The sequence below is a fragment of the Aulostomus chinensis genome, chromosome 22 (assembly GCF_037954235.1).
Source record: "Aulostomus chinensis isolate RoL2024-O1b breed Wild chromosome 22, RoL_Achi_v1.0, whole genome shotgun sequence".
Taxonomy (NCBI): domain Eukaryota; kingdom Metazoa; phylum Chordata; class Actinopteri; order Syngnathiformes; family Aulostomidae; genus Aulostomus; species Aulostomus chinensis.
In genome coordinates this window covers 13,034,438-13,054,671 of record NC_141341.1, presented here as the reverse complement: position 1 = coordinate 13,054,671, position 20,234 = coordinate 13,034,438, and the positions used below count along the sequence as shown (strand labels likewise).

General features: G+C 44.0%; 4 protein-coding genes across 7 annotated transcripts; 1 reads left to right on the top strand and 3 right to left on the bottom strand.

Moving 5' to 3' along the window:
• Positions 1-714: 714 nt before the first annotated feature.
• On the bottom strand, positions 715-4,590 carry zbtb22a (zinc finger and BTB domain containing 22a). 3 transcript variants are annotated; one of them, XM_086192679.1, is made up of 4 exons: positions 4,189-4,590; positions 3,218-3,369; positions 2,272-3,003; positions 715-2,121 (listed from the first exon to the last, which is right to left on the bottom strand). In XM_086192679.1, exons 2-4 carry the CDS (start codon positions 3,360-3,362, stop codon positions 995-997), a joined length of 2,004 nt encoding a protein of 667 aa, XP_086048805.1. In that variant the 5' UTR covers positions 3,363-3,369; positions 4,189-4,590; the 3' UTR covers positions 715-994. The 3 variants fall into 3 exon arrangements, with proteins under 3 accessions (XP_086048805.1, XP_086048803.1, XP_086048804.1); XM_086192677.1 differs by having other exon boundaries at positions 2,272-3,043; positions 3,156-3,369; positions 4,189-4,588; XM_086192678.1 differs by having other exon boundaries at positions 716-2,118; positions 2,272-3,043; positions 3,156-3,369; positions 4,189-4,586.
• On the top strand, positions 4,355-11,855 carry scn1bb (sodium channel, voltage-gated, type I, beta b). Its single transcript, XM_086192682.1, has 6 exons — positions 4,355-5,872; positions 5,959-6,125; positions 7,124-7,361; positions 8,006-8,147; positions 8,444-8,518; positions 9,387-11,855. The coding sequence occupies exons 1-5, from the start codon at positions 5,788-5,790 to the stop codon at positions 8,511-8,513; spliced, it is 702 nt and encodes a 233-aa protein (XP_086048808.1). The 5' UTR covers positions 4,355-5,787; the 3' UTR covers positions 8,514-8,518; positions 9,387-11,855.
• naxe (NAD(P)HX epimerase) lies at positions 9,985-13,224 on the bottom strand. Of its 2 annotated transcripts, none has more exons than XM_086192680.1 (7): positions 13,147-13,224; positions 12,194-12,384; positions 12,016-12,124; positions 11,612-11,722; positions 11,354-11,464; positions 10,676-10,823; positions 9,985-10,262 (listed from the first exon to the last, which is right to left on the bottom strand). In XM_086192680.1, exons 2-7 carry the CDS (start codon positions 12,364-12,366, stop codon positions 10,063-10,065), a joined length of 852 nt encoding a protein of 283 aa, XP_086048806.1. In that variant the 5' UTR covers positions 12,367-12,384; positions 13,147-13,224; the 3' UTR covers positions 9,985-10,062. The 2 variants fall into 2 exon arrangements, with proteins under 2 accessions (XP_086048806.1, XP_086048807.1); XM_086192681.1 differs by having other exon boundaries at positions 13,070-13,220.
• Positions 13,225-14,058: 834 nt separating this feature from the next.
• On the bottom strand, positions 14,059-17,940 carry LOC147240848 (homeodomain-interacting protein kinase 1-like). The gene is made up of 4 exons (XM_086193081.1): positions 17,777-17,940; positions 14,995-17,316; positions 14,766-14,895; positions 14,059-14,575 (listed from the first exon to the last, which is right to left on the bottom strand). The coding sequence occupies exons 1-2, from the start codon at positions 17,805-17,807 to the stop codon at positions 15,377-15,379; spliced, it is 1,971 nt and encodes a 656-aa protein (XP_086049207.1). The 5' UTR covers positions 17,808-17,940; the 3' UTR covers positions 14,059-14,575; positions 14,766-14,895; positions 14,995-15,376.
• Positions 17,941-20,234: the final 2,294 nt, after the last annotated feature.

Below are 20,234 nucleotides of genomic sequence, written 5' to 3'. Positions count from 1 at the left end.
TGGTTGTCTGTCTCTATGTGTTGGTCCTGTGATGGACTGGTGACCTGTCCAGGGTGAACCCCGCCTCTCGCCTGAAGGCTGCTGGGATAGGCTCCACCCCCCCCCAACCCTTAAGAGTATAAGTGGTAGAAAATGGATGGATGGATGTTCAGAGTTTTCCAGACTGAGAATCAATTTCATGGCTAGCTGGCATTGGTCTTGAGAAAATACTAATGATCTACCACACCTGCCGTACTACGATCCAGTTTTCTGGAAGGATTGACGTCACAGTTCTTGGTTACTTCACATTTTTCTAGACTAACATTCATGCTCTTGCCTGTTTCCTGTTTTTCTGTAATAAATTTGTACTAAAGCCACACCAGTGCTCTGGACTGGTTCACATTTCCCTTAAAAAAAAAAAAAAAAAGTACCAATGTTCTGGTTCGACTCACATTTTCTCTAGAACAACATCAATATTTTGGGCTGGTGAATTTCTTTCTCGATTAAGCATGGATATTTCAGTCTATTTTCTAGGATAACATTCATGTTCTGGTCTGGTTTATGTTTATGGTCAGGACTTAGTCACATTTTTCTTGAATAAATATAAAATTCTGTACTTTTTCCACGTTTGCCCAGACGAAGCACCAGGGTTCTGCCAATGTTCATTACCATACACTTCATATTACTTTCCTTTACAATATAAAACTGTAGAACAAAAATGGCAAATAAGTCCTACTCAAAATGCAAATTAACTTTATTCAGGCTCAAGAATTACATTCATAATACCCTGGTTACAGATGTACAGTTTACAGCATCACTCAACAGAAACACTGCACAACCTAAATGATCACTTACCAATAACAGTAAAAGAATGCACAGAAGTATGAGGGATGGGAGAAGAACGGCTGCTCTACGACGCTCTGGTGTGTGTACGCAGACACATCAAAGTCACTGTCCTACTTGTATGCTTCACATTCAGCTGAAGTGCCATAATTCCTTGGTTTCACATTAACATTTAATTTCTGCCGAAGCTCTCGCTCGCCTCCTCTTTATAAACATGACTGCTGGTGTCCAAATTTTGAGACTGAGTTCTCAGCTCATCCACAATCCCAGATACACTCCCCAGCAGCCCACCCATCCCGTCCTCCATTTCCCCCTGAAAATCCACTTCCTCTACTTTCACCTGTCCTCCCATCACCAGTAAAGCCTCCCCTTCCTCAAATCCGTAACTGTAGTTGTCCTCCATGTCGGCTGCTGCTGAGCTTGTATTGTTACTAGTAGCTGTGGAGCTGGAGGCCAGTCTCTCACATCTGGCCTGGTGCCTCAGGAAACTGTCCCTCCAAATGACCTTCTTCCCACACAGGCTGCACTCGTAGGGCCGCAGCCCTCCGTGGGTCTTAAGGTGCTTGGTTAGATGGTGCTTCATCTTGAAGGACTTTGTACAAACGGGACAGCCGAAAGGCCGCAGATTGAGGTGCTGCATCTTCACATGCCGGTCACGCATACTCTTCAGGGTGTAGGCTTTACCGCAGTGGCAGAAGTGGACTTTGCCTGTGTAGGGAGCACCAGCGAGGGTGACCGATGATGACGAAGATGGGGTCGGTGGTGAGGAAGGTGGTGGAAGTGCAGCAGAGGAGGGTGATAAATGTCGACTGGAAGTAGGGGTCAATGAGCCCCCCTGTGCCACACTGGTGGAGGGCCAGTTCCCCTCGGAGCCTGCCATGGTGACATCAGGAGACGCAGACACCAGTGGCCTCTGAGAAACCTGTCCCGTACCATCTTCGATCTCATCATACGTGTCTCTGCTAAAGGTTCCCTCGGTGAAACATTCAAAGTCCACATCGTCCTCCTGATCCTCTTCCTCTTTACTGCAGCTGCCGCCGCCACTGCCGCCCTCACCATCCTGTAGTCGCTGCTCCTGATGAGACCAGGGACCTGTCTGCCACTGCACCCGGGCTGAAACCGTGCCAGATGCACCCAGAACACCTTCCCCCTTCTGGCAAGCATGAACGCTGGGCAGGTCCGAGGAGGGATCATTGGCCACCGAGTCTCTCTGCACTCGTCCCTTGACCTCCCCCACACTCACCTTCCCTGTGGCATTTCGGGCTTCCTCATTCTCATTTAGAAAAGGGTGGAAGTCTGCTGGAAAAACAAAATTACCTCATATAGAAAACTATCACATTCATTTGCACAAAACGAGGTAATATGGAACCCACTACAGAAAAGGGGACAGAAGAGCTTTGAAAACCATACATAATTTGTGATTTAAAATGAGAGGCACTTGTATCTTACCGCAGTGACCCATTTGTGCAAATCCTTCCTTCTTCTCCACCACCTCCTCTCCAACCCCCTCATCTGCCTCAATCTCTCTTTTCTCATCCCTCCTCTTCTCTAGTGTCTGATCAATGTCTCCGTTATCTCTATTCTTATCCAGCGGTCTGTCAGCGCTCTGCGGTGCTCCCCGCTGTTGAAACCTCACTTTCTGCTTTATTGCTTCACCACTAGGGAACCCCCCCTGGTGTCGGCTATTATGGCCAGCTCCATCATGACCAAAGTGGCTAGTTTTAGGATGGCTTGATACCCATGTCTCTTCACAGCTGGGGTAATCACTCTCTGCATAGCCAGGGAGGGCGTCCAGTTGAGAGTCTGCTAAGTGCTGGGCTGATGAAGGCCGTGGGCGCCCCCATCTAGGAAACTGCTGAGGGCGTCTCCAGGTAGCTAAAGGAGGCAGGGCGTCAGGCTTCCTCTCCTTCCTCCTTCCCTCCCTTTCCAGATACAAACAGTCGGTGCTGCTTGGGGACTGCTGTCGGGATGCAGTGCCGGGGTGAGCCGCAGTGGCCTCCGTCGGAGTGACTTCTGCTGAGGGCCGGGACCTTTTCAGGATCTCAGTGCATTTGTCCACAATGTGCCACATCTGGAGGAAACTGGCCACAGTGACATAGTTGACAATGTCATCATGCACAATGCTCAGCTGGCCCGTGTAGGCAGAACTCAGGACGCTCTCGAAGGCCACTGGGTCCATAACTGAGGGAAGGGAAACAGTTGTAACATTCTTCAGCAACACCTGGTGAGAAAACAAAGATGTGGACATCAAGACATGAAGACAGACTGACTTATGTGGGCAAGAACGTATAAAACAGAACGAATCTGGATTAGGCAGCAACACCCTGGCTTACCTGGTCATGGAAGTATGGTGAGGACGCCGCCAGCACACAGCGGTGAGCCCTGAATACTTCACCTTGCACCTGGATAGAGAGGTCACACAGTCTGCCCTCCTCCCGCTGGCGGTTCAGGTTGTCCAAAACAGCAGCACGAGCAGCAGGAAAACACACCTGGACAGTCAGACCAGCTGGAGCCGCTGAGGCGCTGCAGGTCGCATCCATGACAACACTAGAGAAAGGTGGGACATTTAGGAGCAAAATCAAACACGTAGCCTCTGTTGAAAAGGTTAAGATTGGATGAAGTGGAGTCATTTGCCTCTTTTACCCATGAAAATCGTTAATACTTAACAATAACATGAATACATTTTAATTGAGGACTCCATTGTGGACACCCACAGATGCCTATAATTGTTCAATTATTTCATAACCACATTGTTTATCCGAAACCAAAAAAACAATCCATTTTCTATGTTAATGTGGCGTAGGCCTGAGACACATTTAGGTGGAGTAATCAAGCAACTACAACACTAGATAGTGATATTAGTATTTTTCGCATGTATGCAGTATAACTCGTGTACTGCTGAATAATCAAACATAAGCAGGTAAAATGCTAGTGAGGTATCAATGTTACAAAGGTGGCTTTAGAAATAGCGCTGTTATTTATATTAAAACCGCTGATTAACTTAGTTGAAGTAGTTTGAAAATCCCTTTACATCACATTTAATATTAGGAGTAAACCTTGTGCTTCTTTCTTACAGGGTAAATAACTAGGATAATAGGGGAGCTTCCACCTGATGGTCGCTCACTATAACATATAGCTAGCCATTAGCTGAATTCGAGGTTAGCATGGTCCGTCGCATCAAAGGTTATCGCTACACAGCATCAGTATAAATAGCGCGAAGTCTAGTTGTGTTCACTAAGAACTAAACCAGTGTCATAGTCGCTGCCAATCTGTTCTTGGCCCGTAACTCTACTTCCAGTGTTAGCTGTAGCTACCTATGAATTGCAGGCTTAGCTAGCTAACCGTTAGCTTGATTACTTACTTTACCTTAAAAATATCGGCGAGTCGAGCTTTATGCTTGTATTCGTAACGTCTCTGGCGATTTATAGAACATTATAGCTCTGACATGCCACACTCGAAGCTCAATCTCCTGTTTACGTAACAAAATCTGAAGCTAGCAAAGGCTAACAGCAGCTTGCCCGTAGGCGATGCTGATGCTAGCTGGTTGACAACACAGCATCAGCATCCTCTCACACAACATGCGTGGGTGATTGGTGCGAGGAGTTAACATGGAATTCCTTCAGTCTGGACACTTTTACTCGCAGCTAAAGCCGCTTTAGGGCGTAATATAGATATGGCAAAAGCTTTATAGACGTTCTTGGTAGTTATGACAAGTTATTGACTGAAATATTTGACCAGCTGCTTTACAGAGAGGCTCTGTCATCGCATCACCCCCGCCCCACTGGGGTTCAGTTAAAGGGCCAGTTCAGCCTCTTACCACAATAAGGCTTTGCCTGTTTTCTTTCTCATTGATATGCTAAATTCATTCCGGGCCGGTCATATCATAGCTAGCATCCGTTTAAATATAGCGGGGCAGGCACCAAAGCACAAAGCAGTCGTCACATAGAGGAGCTGCAGTCGCACACACGAGCCTGGCGGTTTTACCGCAGTGCATCTGCAGCATCCCCTGGACCACCGCGGAGGTGCCTCTGTGGCGCAGCAAAAACACCGTCACAGCACCGGACGCGTTTATTAGAATTATTACGATACGTTTGTGGGTTTTGTGGACCCTGGTGCGCCGCTCCGGACGTTTTATCTGCAATGCCCGCACAACCGGAGCATCTCTTCTACAAACATGGGGTCAACAGATAGCTGAATTTACGTGTCTTTCCACACTCGCCGGGGAGGACAGCACCCTTTCTCCAGGAGAGACGACCCACCTCGAGGGGAGGAGGCCTCTATTTCGGGACAGTAGGCTCTGGTTTTAGAGATCCGATTCATTATCTTAAGATCTGCTTAAATATCGGTAGCGTGAAAGCAGTAGCCATTTCATTCTTATTGAGCATGCAAATTATTTACATATGCACTGGCATGTAAGTGTCCTGTAGCTGACACATGATACAAGCACATTCCTGCATCTGTCTTGTGAATAACGTACTACAGAAGGGCATGTGGCCCTCCATTGCGCTCTACAGTTCAAAGTAGGACCTCAGGGATAAAGCTAATCAAATCTCAGGGTGACTATCACTGTGAGTCATCACATATCTGTTTCATTTCCTACTTTTTAATTAAAAGCACAGCCCACCACTTAATGCATTAGTTCAATAGGGATATATTGTGGGGGGGTTGTCTCAAAGCAGCAATAATTTGTGGCAATAAATGCTTTAACCAACAAGAAGCTGTTGTTGGCTCCAGCCAAAGAGACACTAGCAGTGATGGGACATCATACATAGACATTAAAGCTCAGAACGGAGGCCTGTTCATTCTGCACTTCACAGTATTTGCAAGATATTAGCCCCCACTTTACTCACACACACTCAGCTTGTAAAAGACAGGAGGAGAAAATATTTGCAAGTATTTACTTTGCCTCACAACAAAAAAAACACAAAATTGCGGGTCTCAGAAGTCGGTGTGTAGCGGTTTCTGATGTTCCTCGTCAAAAAGAAAGCTGCGTTTGGTGACATGACAGCGAGTCGCTTTCTGCTACTTTCCCTCCTCTGCACACTGTTTGGTGAGTTGAACCGATTCTTTTCAGCTTCATGCTCTCTTGGTAAACCAGAGCTGAGCAGCTGTAACGGTTGTTGATCTGTCCAACAGTGTCCCAGTGTCATGGTGCATGTGCAGAGGTGGACTCGGACACAGAGGCAGTGGCGGGCAAAGGCTTCAAACTAGGCTGCATCTCCTGCAAGAGGAGGAGCGAAGTGAAGGGTACTGCTACAGTGGAATGGTTTTTCAGGGGCAAAGGAGAGGAGGACTTTGTTCAAGTGAGTGCAAATCAGTCAAAGTTGAGGTAAATTTTGATTTGTCAGCACACTGTGGAGTGCAGCAGGGTTTGCATACTTTTTCAGGTAAATTCAGACATGCAAGCATGCTTAGAATCCATCCATTTTCTTCCGCTTATCCTGTTAAGGGTCATGGGGGGGGGGGGGGGTGGAGCCGATCCCAGCAGCCTTGTGGTGAGAGGCGGGGTTCACGCTGGACAGGTCACCAGTCCATCACAGGGCCAACACATAGAGACAGACAACCATTCACACTCACAGTCACACCTACAGTCAATTTAGAGTATCAATCAGCCTCGTCCCCTCTGGAGAGAACCCACGCAGGCACAGGGAGAACAGGCAAACGCCATGCTTAAATTCGTCTTGTGCATATATGGTTCATGCCCGAGCTCAGTCACATGTTTCCCCTTTTAAAAATCCTGTCGTTTAAGTGACGGCGCCCTGATCTTAGGTCATTCTGAGGTTCCGAAGTAATCAATACCTAATGGGAGCCCCACAGACAACACACAGCTGCTTGAGCTTCTCCTGTGCCGTGGAAGAGCAGCAGCACAGGCAGAACCAGGAAAATGTTTTTGAGACACACCTGTTCATAAAAATGGTTCAAGGGTTTAAATCATCAAAATTATAAAATCTGATGTTTTTAATTCTTCAAAGGAGCTGCAATTCTTTCTTCACGATAGCTTGGTATCAAAATGTTTGGCTTTGCACAGAGAATAATGCATGTAAAAAGTCAAGCAAACTTTTTTTTCAATGTATTTGAGCTTTAGATCCAAACGTCATGAAAAACGTGCCGCCGGTTGTTTTGCACGCCACAGTCAAATGCTCGCTTTTGTGATCTTTCTCCGTTCGATCAAAGAAATCTGAAACTGTTGAAAGTTAAAAGCACAACTAAATCTGATAAAGGCATTTCTTCCATTGGAAAAGATGTCTACATGTGAACAAACGAAGAGTTTTGAATAACCACAGTGTCTCTTTGTCATTAGATCTACACCTACAACGAGTACGGACCCACTATTGAAAACGATCAATTTCTGGATCGTATCGATTGGAACGGAAGTAGGAGGAGCAACGACATCCAGGACGCGTCCATATACCTGCTCAACGTCACCTTCAACGACTCCGGCACCTACCAGTGTTTCTTCAACCGCATCCTCTTCTTTGAAAACTATGAGTACAACACTGTTGTCTCCAAGGTGGTCCACCTCACTGTGGTGGCCAAAGGTATGATGCAGTCAAATGTTTAAAAACATGGCATTTATGAGGATGTTCTCCGTAGTTAAATGGCTTCTTCCTTGGTCTATGCGACACTCGTTCAACAAATGCCACTGAAAAAATGACCTCCCCGATGATTGTAATTAGTAAGACTGAGAAAAAAAACGCTGCCATTACAAGTAGAACAAGGAAATTGTATCGGAGCGATGCGCATTAGTAGAACCGAGGAACAGACGTGTCTGTCTCCTCCACCATCGGGAGCCTCCATATCCCATAAGCAGTGCTGGAGAATGTCAAATCAGCATCACTGCAGGCTTGTTGCCGAATGTTTTTCCACTTTGACTCCACACTAATAGCTTTGCGATATCACTTTCACCACTATTTATAGATACGCGTCTTTATGTAACAGCAAGTGATGGATAGCAGCAGGGTTTATTTTGAAATGGGGATTTTGAGATAGAAATCATATCTTTCTGACTTGAAAATTGAAGATGACTTCAAAGTAAACCTGCTCCCAAAGGACACCCCTCAAACGCTGATGAGAATCTTTTAGATACGGGATATTTCCTGCTGAGAGAGATGGTTCCTGCTCAGTTGAAGCTTTATCATTTGGGCGTTTGAATGATTTCCTGCTCTCGTCTCCGTCCGTACAGCCACCAGAGGAACAGCCTCCATCGTGTCTGAAGTCATGATGTACGTGTCCATCATCGGCCTGCAGGTCTGGCTCCTCATAGAGATGATATACTGCTACAGGAAAATAGCAGCAGCTGGAGAGGAAGCGCTACGAGAAGCAGCGTAAATATATTTGACCACATACGCAAACACTTGTGATACACTTGTGATACATGCTGAGTTGAATGTTTCAGATAAGAAGCTGGCAAGGTTTCAGGGCTTGTGGCGAGAGATGCAAGGAGTTGCGTGTACATGTTGTGATACCTTTAAAATTCTGTATCGCTTAAACCCGAATCCAACGTAATTCATTCAAAAATGAACATTGTTTGCATGTATTTCACACTTACCAGCAAAGCTAAGGCTAAAGGTTGATATGTCTCATATCCACAAAAAAAATGCTCTTTTTCTTTTCCTCCCAGAAATGCTGAATATTTAGCAATTGCCTCGGAAAGTAAAGATAACTGTGCAGGGGTGCAGGTTGGAGAATAGCAGAGGTACGTAGCGACACATTGGCCTTCAAAGCGTTGCATTTTAATCCAGCACAATGAAGATGAGACGTGTATTTGTTGTATCATGTGATCCTCCTTTGTCCTGTTCATCAATTTGATCCAGCGTTGGTTATGAAACCGGAATTCTTCTGACCAAAATATATTCATAACACCAAACACAAACTGTCAAGTTCAGAAAGTTTGGTTTGCTGAGATTGTAACATGCTATTTAATGAGACAACATGCTGATTCATATCCTGAAGCGAAGCCTCTTTTACTCTGCATTCATTTAGGAAAAGCCTGTCGTTTTTTTCAATCACATTTTTTGCTTTTGAAAACACAGAAAACATTTGTGGAAAACATATTTGAAGAAGCGGTGGTCATGCATTTACTCACAAAGCATACATTTATTTTAGAGGCCCAACTATTTAACCGTTTGATTTCTTCATTTCACAAAGAAGTTCTTTCTGCTCCGCATGAGTTTCTGGTGAATTCAGAGCACGTTAGCATCGTACTTGCAGCCGGAAACTAACGGAGACTTAAGATTAACGGCAAAACTGTCCAAAACCATCCATTCACAAACTCTCAGACACAACATCTTACACGAGTCCAGTCGTCTTTATCCAGTCGTTTACTCAATACCCCACAATGACTTGAGTTAAGAACACGTTTACGGCTAACGTGTTCAGGAATTTTGGATTCACCAAGAAATTGTGCAGGGGAAGAAGGTAAATCGTCTAATAGTAACTGTGAGAAACAAAGGACGTTCGTGAATGATTTGACCGATGAACTGAATGTATTTAGATTTATTACTGACAGAGGTTTTGAAATGATGTCGTCAAATCTGAACACATGTTGTGTGTTCACCCCTCAGGTTTCTTCCACGGACATCCCTTCATCCTTCGACCTGCATGACCACAACGCGGGAGACAAACCTTCCTCTTCATCTCACGTCTCTATTTTATCTTTTCTTGAACTAACGACAAAGACAGCATGGTACCAGCACTGTATATAGTATCTTGCGCTCCAAATCAAAGCATGTTCTGCACTTATGTAAGAAACCATTATGCATTAATGAGCCACATTGTACAACAGCATATACTGTACATACAGTATTTCTTTAAAGTATTATGTAGAGATACATTTATATCAAAAACAAGTGGTACTGATGGGAATGCCTTGGGCTCTTTGAGGTTGATTGTTACAGAAATCTTTTTACAAAGTCACCACCACCACCTAATGTAGGAGTCATAAGATGCACATCATGTGTGGTAATTTCTAAACTAGAATGTGGTGAACTAAGATGCTGTCTTTCCAGTTGACTTGCTAGCACATTCAGTTAGAGGTGTACTAATAAAAACGGAGAAAACACACGACTGATGGAGCTTCTGTCGATCGTGTCTGCAAAGAAATGGTGTGCGTGATTCATATTTTACTTTAAAAAGGGAAAAGATGACAAAGCAGATGACAATCAAATGTTTTATTTTCCTTGAACTGAAGCAACCACACACAGTCAAATGGGCCGACTACACAAGGAAGGACGTCATCTCCTACAGTTGTAACACACAGTCTGTTCCGGGGTACTGAGGCAGGTTCAGCTGGTACTTCTTCTCCAGGCCCGGTGGAACAAATCGGCCTCCGAGGAAATGGTAACGTCCTCTGAACAAGTTGGCGGAGCTCTTGGGGGCGGTGAGAGAGATGAGCATGTCAGGCTGGAGTCCATCGGTGCTGCCCTGCTCCACGTCCCAGCCTTAAACAAATAGTTCAACATGAAGAATCACAATCCAGGTTCATCTTACTCCTGTTAGAGGGACAGACTGTCTTTAATGTGCAACATGAAACACATGCGCACTTTAATGTGCAACAGTTTTCCTCCAAGCTTCAAAGGTGAGACCCTGCAGTTAAAATGCTCCATTTATAGCTATTTTATTAACTTCAATCTTGACAGTGCCATCAAAAACAAAGTTTTGGTTAATTCATCTTTAATGAAAACAACATGAAGGTGACCAGCTGGACACCACTGACTGGAATTGATACCTGCAATTTAACTCTACACATTTTCATAAAAGATGAAGTGGCCATCTGTTAGGCAGCACTTTGTACTTAGATTTTTAATTAATCAGCAAATCAGTAATATTCTCCTTGGAGCGTGTGTGTGCTTACCTGAGGGGATGTCAATGCTGGCTATGGGGACGGTGGTCTTCTTCAAAACATCAAGGATGGAGCCAAATGGCTCCCTCACAGCTCCCTTGAAGCTGAAGCCAAAGATGGCGTCGATTACCAGGTTATACGCCTCATCGATCACTTTAGCCTGAGAGGAGGAGATGCGTATGGTTCAACCATTTAGATGGGTTTCATTTATTTATTTTACTTGATGCACAATCTGACTTTATTCTGTGCAATATTAACATTTACAATATGTTAGTTATTTCTTTTATGCTCTTCGTATTTGCAAGCTTTTAACGCTGCCTTTCCATGAGCCAGGTGAATTTTCTCCTGCTGTGCACTCGTGTAGTCCGAATGACGATAAATTGAATCTTGTTTTCAACATTGCCTCAAAACCCCATCAGTTATTAGCCTCTTACCATCACAAAGAATCTCTGCCAACATCAAACAAACTACTAAAATGTTCAATTGAGGGGAGGATGAATCGCATCACATTAGTGTTCGCTAAACCAGAACCAAATTGTAACTCACGTCTTGTTGAAATGAGAAAATTCTCTTTAATGCTGCAATCGACGACCTTGTCCACAGAGGTCATTTGTGTTTAATCTAATCTGAAGTGAATCATGCAGAGGTAGCTTCCTGCCGATATGCCGACATCGTAACTGGACAACAGACCTCGGGCATTTCCGTCAGGAAGAGAATCTCCATCTTCTGACACTGTGTGGTCAGACCCTGGAACAGCGGCTTGTTTGGCCTCTTGGGGTACAGGATGGAGGGCTCGTAACCCTAACGGACCAAACACGAGGACATGAAGGAAACATCCAACAACTAAAGGCACTGCGAAAGTGCACAGCTGAAAACACAATTTTTCCAGAAAGAATTGTGGCACAGAATACAGCATTACACCTCATCATCAAAGTATGGGACACTCACAAATAGTTTCAGATGTCTGGCGCAGACCAGGCCGTCGCCACCGTTGTTTCCTGGTCCACATATCACCAGCACCCTCGGGTGGGGCTTCACCAGCGAACTTAGCGGGTACCCCTGCAAGAGACAGCACACAGATCATCAATGCAGCAGTGCAACCTAACTATTAGTTTACAGCAGCTTCTCGGCATGTGAATGTGGTTCATGTGAATATTTGTTGACAATATTTTCAATTCTTATTTATGCTGTTTAAAATTGCAATAAACAATGTAAAACTCATTAGCCACACCACGAGTCACCACCCAGTGAGTCTTTGAGACACTGGGAGTCAGCATCTTCATCAGGGCTAAACAGGAGCTGATATACAAACAGATATCTGTCAGTACCAATGACATTGATGAATACCTCACCCTCGTGATGGCTGTAGCACAGCTGAGGCCGGCCAACTCCATCAGCTGGTCCACGCTGAAGCCATACTCACTGAAGAGCTCCTCATCAATGTGCTGGGCCTCCTCCTGCCTGTGGACCACCTACAGGTCAGTCAGAAGCATCCATAAACACACAAACAACTCTGAGTGAAAGGAATACCCCAGGTATTTGATGGTCTGGGCCATTGTGGACACCGGTCTGCTACTGTAACAGTCTTTCCGAGGAGTGCTAGCTGAGAGGGACACGGGACATTTCCCTATCTGGGGGAGGACTGCTGTGGCCCGTGAGGTCACCAAGAAACCGATCCCAAACAAAGCCCGGACATTCAACATCCAGGTAGGTCCAGACTCCTGGAACAGAGGAGACAGCAGTGATCCATCCTGAACTGGAGAGAAACACACATCCATCACAGGACGCTAAACACAAGTCTGACTGTATAAATGTTATTTGTTTTAGACGAGATCTCTCAGCGTGACTAATCCAGAGCCTATGTACATGAATGGAAGCTCTGCTGCTCAGTCCACTGGGGCCTTGACTTCCATCCAGCTGCTGACAGGTGTCCTCTCACATGCCTGTAATCAACATCCATCTACCTGCTGCTCTCACCTCCTACTCATGACTCCTTTACGAGTATAAAGACTTGATGCAAAACAAACTCTTTAGGTGAATAACACTTTACTTGTTCTCTTTTGTTTTTATTTCAACTTAATCTCATTCCATGTGTTTCATCTTGAACAACTGGTCATTTGGTAACAAGAAAACAACGTTAAAAAGTAGCCATTGCCATTGGGTGAGTTGGACCCTGAGGTATTTTAAAATTTATTTGTCGTACACTCTACTTTGGACTAAAACGGGCAAAAATATATTAATTGGGTTCCCTCGGAAATTCAGAGTAAGATATGTTCAGCAGAAAATAACTACACACGTAGTAATTTAGAAGCAGGATCATGGTTCTGGGAACTGCTAGCAGTTAGCTAGCGTTCAGGCGCTACGAGCTACAGGAATATTTCGGGAAAAAAGATGAGAGACACTCACCAAATGTTGGCAAGCTTTTCCAGACTAAAAACTCACATGCATGTTTTCCTTTAAACTAATTAATTTACACCACTTACACTTCAATAAAACACGCAGCTGAAAGGAAAGGGCCAGACAACAACGCCACACACCGGTAGCAGCAGCACCAACTTCCGGGCTCTAGGTAAACAAGACAAAGTACGAATTTCAAAATAAATTTCAAAATGAGAAAAGTATGCAAAAAAAAAAAGTTCATCAGTGAATAGTTACTGAGTAAAAATAATTTTAGCACGTCCCTCCACATGCAGGAATAGAACAACACACAACCTTTACTTTCATTGACAGGGTTTTCTTCAATTCTTACCCACCTACTTTTATCTCAAGTTATTTCAGGTAACAGGGCAACTTCTTTTGTTTCATTATTGACCTCAAGATCATATTTATTATATTCAGTTTTACAAGCTGTAAGTTAATCCACAGTTTTAATTAAGAAACATTTCCTGATTAACCAGAGTGGGAAAAATTTATAATTTGTGGCCAGTGTTTCTCTTGTGTCAGAACAAACATGTAGGAGTTTTTCATACTGAGGCCAAATGTGAGCAGAATATATGAGAAATACATGATTCACGTCAGCTCATGTTTAATTCACAAGCAAACATTTTCAAACCTTTGGCAGAAAAAGGAATTGTCTGATAATTCTATATGTTTACTTGCTTCAATGAAGACCCAGAGATTGAGGTGTGCAGCTGTAAAACATCCGTGACGTAGTGTGAAAGCCATTGTGTTACATTTGCTTACTACATTGAATGCTGTTTGATTATCAGGAAACCTTTGCATTTTGTTCATGAATAAGTTTAATTTCACTTAAACCAGAAATTCAGCAAAGTTTCTTAGCAAGGAACCGGAAGTAGAGCAAGTTCATCGTGCAAAGAAAAGCTTTATTAGAAATATGCCAACAAACATGGAAAGAAGATGATTCCCACAGCTGCAGTGCACATCAACAACTGATTCAGAATATGAACTTAATCAAAGTATGACATTAATTGGGATATAGTGTGCATGTAAACGTAGTCAATAATGTGTTTTAGCCCACAGACTTGTCACATTTACACTTTAAACTTCACATCACTTCAGAGACCTCTCCAGCTGTCATATAACTGGGCCAGTATAAGGAATGATTCTCAGCTTCAGAAAATTCAACAACTTGATTTTATAATTTAATGTGACAGAAGCAAATTTCAGGAATTCTTTGCACTTAAAACAAAACTGTTAAACTTGATCAAACTTGATCAATAAGGGCCCTGGTCTCCAAAACACCTGTCTCACGTTGGACCTGAGCAGTGGGCTCTGTGGGTCTGGATCCGCTACAGCTTGTTGGAATTCATGAATGAATTCAGACGTATCAGACATATCCTTTGCGATACTGGTCCATATTCCTGGGGTGGGCTGGGTGTGGGATGACATCTTGCACGCTGAAGTAGTGGCCATCTTGGTGCAGGCAGCCTCTCTTCGAGGTAAGCTGAGACACTGTAAGCAGAGACAACAGGAGGCGTCAACATTATTTGGAATACATAAACTACATTTATGCTTATCCATGAACACATACTCAGCTGGAATATTGTTTTTATTCAAAAAAATAAGTGAGTGTGTAGTTTTATGCTCATATGTCTGTCTCTTTTTCAACACTGCAGTCGTTGTTGTCTGTTCTGGGACTCACTGTTTGTTCCCTTCAGTAACAGGATGCACTTCCTGTCACGTGATGCTGAAGGTTCAAAGCCGTCCATCCATCAGACACAGCAGGTAAAACATCTCCACATCCAGTTCTGGTAGGAGCACAGCTCAGTTTACTGTAACAAACCAAAAAAAAACAAAAAAAAAGTTTGGTGTGACATTTTTAAAGCTTGTGATTCTTTTAAAAAAGAGCCCAGCAGGTAGTGCTCACTTACCTCTCAGGAAGGTGGGAAGCTCTTCCCAGGTAATCTTGGCATGTCGGTCCAGTCCTCCTCCATGACACTGAGGCAGCTCTTGTTGAATGAACCATCTCCATGTCTTCCAACCAGCTTCGGGGACTTCTGGAATCCTCCTTAGTCTTTGCCTTTACTCCATGTGGCCTCGATGCTCTGCCACCATTTTACCTCTTGATTTTCCTCTGCTTTTCTTTGATAAATTGTTCTCCCGGTGTACAGGATATCTCTGGCACTGCTGCACCTGCCTTCCCTGCTCTAAGCACCCTGCAGATTTCCTCTTGTCTGACTTTGACCCTGGACTCTTTTCACATCAGACCATTGAGTGTAACTACTCAGCACAAATGTATTTAAGACAAAAAAGTCAATCCTCTGCTGTGGGTCGGACGCAGCAGCGAAACACAGCCGTGATTCGACGAAAGGTTTTGTAAATTCTTCTGAGAACCTTAATGCCAGTGGATTTTTGCATTCCATTTGAAGATGAGGTGCCGTTATCATCATCTTTTAACTGGGCATGATTGTCTTCTTCATTCAACTGGGGGTCAATGTCTTCATCTGGTGACCAGGAGTCGTGGTCTTTATCTGAAGACCAGGAGTCGATTTCTTCATTTGAAGACCAGGAGTTGTGGTCCTCATGTTTTCCCTCTGAAGATGAGGAGCCTTTGTCTTCATCTTTGAAGCGGATTTTGTTTTCCTCAACTGAGGACTGTGAGTCCGTATCTTCATCGGATGAACAGGACTCATCGTCCTCATTGGATGAACAGGACTCATCGTCCTCATTGGACGACCAGGAGTCATTGTCATCATCGGATGACCAGGACTCATCGGATGACCAGGAGTCGTCGTCTTCATCTGAAGACCAGCAGTCGTCGTCTTCATCTGAAGACCAGCAGTCGTCGTCTTCATTTGAAGACCAGCAGTCGTTCTCTTCTTCTGAAGACTGGGAGTTGTTTTCCTCGTGTGCTCCAGCTGAAGATGAGGAGCTTTTGTCATCATCTTTAAACCAGAATTGGTTTTCCACAACTGAGGGCCGTGAGTTGTTCCCTTCATCTGAGGACCAGGACTCACTGTATTTGTTTACAGACCAGGAGTCCTTTTCCTCATCTTGGTTGTCAGCAACAGAGGGTTGTTTGCTCACGTTGACCCCCAAATCCAGTGAAGGTTTGCAGGTTGCAGAGATGTGGACATCATCTCCTGTCCCGTCCTTTACTCTGCAGATGTCCATCATGCGGTGAGCGTTGGTCATATAAGAGCTGGTGCGAGCGTATTTGGTCAGATGGGTCAAATTAAAAAAGGGGTGTTGCAGAGCTTGACGGGGTGTGAGTCTTCGATCCCCTTCCATTTGCAGAAGCCCCTTTAAAAGGTCAACAAAGACCTTCCTGTCCTCAAACTCCGCTACCTCTCCTTCTGGGTGGATGTAGACCAAATCATCCAGCGAGCTGGGAAGGTCAAAGGAGGCCTGCCTCTTCTTAGGCTCCACACCGTTGGCTGTAGCATATTCGTGTGGAGTCTTCAGCCTCCACTTTGTTCCGGTAACCGTGTCCACCTCGTCGAAAAAGTCGTGGGTATAAACCCCATCCCTCAATTGGTGGTCCTCAGGCTGGCCCAGCACCTTGATCAAGCACCTCATGGACTGGTAGGTACAGTCCACCGGGAAGAGGTTGTCTGCCAGATAGAGGAAACCCAGGAAACAGCCAAGCCCCCAGACATCAATGGCCTCATTGAATGGGAGACCGAGGGTGACTTCTGGTGCCCTGAATCCACCTGGCTGAATAAATAATCCCACTTCAACTGATGACAGTGGAATGGCCTCCCCAAAGTCAATTAATTTGACCTTGAGGGGCTGGTCGTACTGACTGACCAGCATGACATTGTCCGGCTTGATGTCTGTGTGAAGGATGCGGAGACGCTTCAGGGCGTCCAGGGCTATGAGCAGCTGCTGCGCAATGGGCCGAATTTCGCAAAGAGAGAGGGGGGTCCAGCCTCGCTGTTGAAGGAGATTGTAGAAGTCCGTGTCCAGCATCTCGAAGACCAGGCAGATGTGTCCCCTAAAACTGAATCGTTCGTGGAAGCGGATAACATTGGCGTGGGTGGGGTCCAGGTCACCAATCCTCTGCAGCATCTTTATTTCCATCTCCAAGTCTTTCAGGAACTTGTTGTTGTGCTTCAGAATCTTCACTGCCACAGTCTGCATTTTGGTGAGGTTTAGGCATTTGGCCACTTTCCCAAAGCAGCCCTCACCTATGAACTCCAGGATCTGGTAGAAGGCCGAGCTGCTGTGGATGGTTTGTCCCACCTGGATCTCTGGTGTGGAGAGAGAACACGTTCAATCAGCTTTACACAAAAACACTCTAGGATTTCAACTTTGTGCGTCACCAAATAAAGCCTTTAAAGAACAAACATTGGTCATAAAATCTGAACTCTACTGTCCAAGAATAATCCTGTTTGTTTCACTCAGGGGTGGGCAACCATGTGCCATGGAGGGCCGTGTGTATGCAGGTTTTCCTTCCAACCCAACACTTTAACAAGTGATTCCACTGATTAACACACCTTCAGCCACAGAAGAGTGTTAATCAGTGGAATCTCTCGTTAAAATGTTGGGTTGGAAGGAAAACCTGCATACACCCGGCCCTCCATGGCACATGGTGGTCCACCCCTGGTTTAACTTGTACAGAAGTGAGCCAGAGCCACTGTGGCAGTTTATTTGAAACATTGAAGAGAGTTAAGGCATGTTTTCATGAAACTCAGCATCTCTCCCTCTTACCTGAAGTGTCCGGGTTGATCCATGAAGACATTCTCAAAGTTGAATCAAGGCCAGAAATGAAAGCTCAAATCTGATTCTTGATAATTTCCTCAAACAACGTGGAGTTTCTCTCGAAGTCTCTAAGTTTTGGATGCACAAGTCACTGAGATTCTGCCTCAACACAATCGAGTCTTGAAACAGGATGATTTAAAACTGTGAACTTGCTTATATACTGTGACAGCTCTGACAGGAATGGTAGGGGTGTTACCCCCGGCAACCGGCTATGATCTTGTGAAAAGGGGCGGGGCCAACCATTAATGATCAATCACCATCATGGATCATTTTCGGAATTCTCGCCAAAAGTGAGGAGCTCTGGGAAATGGAACTGCCACAACATTAACACATACAAATAGGACATATGTTGACATACGTGTGCTGTCCGTGTCAACACAAATTAAAGGGCAAAGGGGTTTTCTTTCATTACTTTTTATTGACTCATATTTTTGGAAAAATACATTTAAAAACTATTCAGATCTCTAAAACATGTAGGATAGCCTGGTCCGTCTAAGCTTTTCAACATGATCAATAAAAAAAATCAAAGCGATTTCTGAAAATATGTTTATTGATGTCAGCAAAAATACACAAAATAGATCCTTAGCAAGGCTGGAAGGATTCTACTGCTGAGGGAGCAGAAGTTATTCAGCTTTAATTCAGTTGTGAAAATAGATGGACTGAAGTTACCACAACCCTGCTGTGTCACTCTATCTTCATAAAATCCTATTGAACTGATAGTACAGGAACACATTCTTCTATTGTCTAACATACATTTCTCCAAAATATTGTTGTAAGATGGTCAGTATCAAACTAGATCATCTTTCTTCTCGCTGGAGGCTTGATGGGAATCTTAACCCCATTTTGTTTTTACCATTGCATACAAAACTGACATTATTTCAAAGCATGCCTATGTACATTGTATTTTTTTTAAAAGGATGTAAACATATTTTTGCATACTGTAGCTTGTTCATTTGTCCAAAGTACACTGATAAAACAGAGACTGGAGACCTGATCATTGAAAACTAAAGGAGCTGAAGGGCTCCTGCATGGATCCAGGAGCTCACATGATTGGACAGTTCTCCATTCTGGTTCCACTCTGAAGAAAATAGTGAACAAAATTAATATGTGATGCAAAAAAAAACAACTTTCAATCAAAACACCTTGATTTTTAAATAAAGAAAATGAAAAACAAGTAGTTCTGAATGTAGTCATGTATTCTGTTGGTTAGGGCCCACCTTGCGAGGTGTGCTGGCGCTGAACACATAGGTGTGTGGCAGTAGACCCTCAGAGACACCCCCGCTGCTGAAGGAGCGGGAAGCTGAAGACACCGAGCAGTTGCTGGATTTGTCTGATGGAAGTCCGCAGGAGCCGCACACCACCGTTCGGCTCCGCAGGTTATACTCACTGTCCCCACAGGTGCTGTGGGCCACCTGCTGAGCCACAGACGCACCGTTATTGTGCATTAGCATAAGTTTGATGACTGCAATACTGAAATGATCATTCTAGGGTCCATCGGAGAAGGCTTGGGCCCTCTAGCCCCTCCTCACATACCACCTGACCTTCACATCGTTCTCTAATGGCTGATTTTTTTCATTTTTGTGCAGTCCATCTATTGTATGAATGCTGTACATCTGCCATTCCTATTTAGTGCTCAACGTCACTGATAATCTTCTTTCTGTGCCTCTAAATAATCATTCTTCACTGAATTATTTTGTAGAAAAATTATGCATTTCTTTCAAAGTTTTGGTTGATTTATTTTTGCCAGAAAACTACACAACAATGACACATGCAGGTTTGACAGACCGTATGACTCCATGTCCAATGTTTAATTCAACATTCCAACTTTTACAGACTAAAAACCCAAATGCATGTTTTCCTTTAAACTAATTAATTTACACCAATTACACTTCTATAAAACACGCAGCTGAAGGGCAAGGGCCAGACAACAACGCCACACACTGGTAGCAGCAGCACCAACTTCCTGGCTCTAGGTAAACAAGACACAGTACGAATTTCAAAATAAAATTCAAAATAAGAAATAGTTTCCAAAAACAAAGTTTATCAGTGAATAGTGACTGAGTAAAAATAATTTTAGCACGTCCCTCCACATGCAGGAATAGAACAACACACAACCTTTACTTTCATTGACAGGGTTTTCTTCAATTCTTACCCAACTACTTTTATCTCAAGTTATTTCAGGTAACAGGGCAACTTCTTTTGTTTCATTTTTTACCTCAAGGTAATATTTATTGTATTTAGTTTTACAAGCTGTACGTTAAACCAAAGTTTTAATTAAGAAACATTTCCTGATTAACCAGAGTGGGAACAATTTATACTTTGTGGCCAGTGGTTCTCTTGTGTCAGAACAAACATGTAGGAGTTTTTCATACTGAGGCCAAATGTGAGCAGAATATATGAGAAATAC

Excerpts from the sequence above, each read along its gene's own strand:
- zbtb22a (XM_086192677.1), bottom strand. The coding sequence starts at position 3,362 with ATGGATGCGACCTGCAGCGCCTCAGCGGCTCCAGCTGGTCTGACTGTC. Across the intron at positions 3,044-3,155 it reads CACCATACTTCCATGACCAG|GTGTTGCTGAAGAATGTTAC; the intron begins GTAAGCCAGGGT and ends TTTTCTCACCAG. Across the intron at positions 2,122-2,271 it reads TGCACAAATGGGTCACTGCG|CAGACTTCCACCCTTTTCTA; the intron begins GTAAGATACAAG and ends TTGTTTTTCCAG.
- scn1bb (XM_086192682.1), top strand. The coding sequence starts at position 5,788 with ATGTTCCTCGTCAAAAAGAAAGCTGCGTTTGGTGACATGACAGCGAGT. Across the intron at positions 5,873-5,958 it reads CCTCCTCTGCACACTGTTTG|TGTCCCAGTGTCATGGTGCA; the intron begins GTGAGTTGAACC and ends TCTGTCCAACAG. Across the intron at positions 8,148-8,443 it reads GAAGCGCTACGAGAAGCAGC|AAATGCTGAATATTTAGCAA; the intron begins GTAAATATATTT and ends TTTTCCTCCCAG.
- LOC147240848 (XM_086193081.1), bottom strand. The coding sequence starts at position 17,807 with ATGTCTTCATGGATCAACCCGGACACTTCAG. Across the intron at positions 17,317-17,776 it reads GATCAACCCGGACACTTCAG|AGATCCAGGTGGGACAAACC; the intron begins GTAAGAGGGAGA and ends TCTCCACACCAG.
- naxe (XM_086192680.1), bottom strand. The coding sequence starts at position 12,366 with ATGTTGAATGTCCGGGCTTTGTTTGGGATCGGTTTCTTGGTGACCTCA. Across the intron at positions 10,824-11,353 it reads TCCTGACGGAAATGCCCGAG|GCTAAAGTGATCGATGAGGC; the intron begins GTCTGTTGTCCA and ends TCCTCCTCTCAG. Across the intron at positions 10,263-10,675 it reads CAGCATTGACATCCCCTCAG|GCTGGGACGTGGAGCAGGGC; the intron begins GTAAGCACACAC and ends TATTTGTTTAAG.